The following is a 594-nucleotide window of genomic DNA, read 5'->3' as shown; positions in this document are numbered from 1 at the left end:
GGCTGGCTGCTGCTGGTCGCTGCTGACAGGGGCCACCATGGGGCTAACTCTGCCCTCAGGGCTGTATATCCCATGGGAGCAGGAGGATGCAGCCATTCTGTGTCCTGCTGCTGTCCCCGTGCCAGCCATTGGACGTGAGGGGTCCATCAGACCTCTGTGCCCTCACTGCCTGTGCCTGGCCACAGACACCCCATGCTGTTGATGGCAATCAGACTGAGAAAGTCTCCTAAACCCCTTCCTCCTGTGTATGTCCCCCCAGGCCAGTCCTTCACCACCTCAAGCAGGGAACGTGTCCACAACCACCATCACCAGTGCTCCCTCAAAGGCACAGCACCAAGCCCCAGCCTGCCCCTCATGGCTCAGTGAGGACGTGAAGGTCCATCCCTTCCCCTGGGGAGGATGTTCTGATCAAAACCTTGGGTTGTACCCTAAAGAGATGCCTGTGGGGACAGGGATGCAGGAGGAGGCACTGCCCTCCTCATCCTCCCCACAGCCTGGTGGAGGAGCACAGGGCCAGGCTGGATGAGGCCAAGGGAATACTTTACCATTGCGAGGTAAAATCGACGAACTCCGCTGAGAACTTCTCCGCCGGGA

General features: G+C 59.6%; 1 protein-coding gene across 1 annotated transcript in view; it reads right to left on the bottom strand.

Moving 5' to 3' along the window:
* MAP2K6 (mitogen-activated protein kinase kinase 6) overlaps positions 1 to 594 on the bottom strand; it is a gene marked incomplete at its 5' end in the record, with an annotated part of 16,267 nt that overhangs the window by 6,338 nt on the left and 9,335 nt on the right. Inside the window, one exon of the mRNA XM_010014167.1 lies at positions 546 to 592. Within this exon, the coding sequence (XP_010012469.1) occupies positions 546 to 592 (47 nt within the window). The remainder of the gene's footprint in view (positions 1 to 545; positions 593 to 594) is intronic.

This window comes from Nestor notabilis, unplaced genomic scaffold, assembly GCF_000696875.1.
Source record: "Nestor notabilis isolate BGI_N333 unplaced genomic scaffold, ASM69687v1 scaffold700, whole genome shotgun sequence".
NCBI classification, from domain to species: Eukaryota; Metazoa; Chordata; class Aves; order Psittaciformes; family Psittacidae; genus Nestor; species Nestor notabilis.
This window is presented reverse-complemented; position numbering and strand designations above follow the sequence as displayed.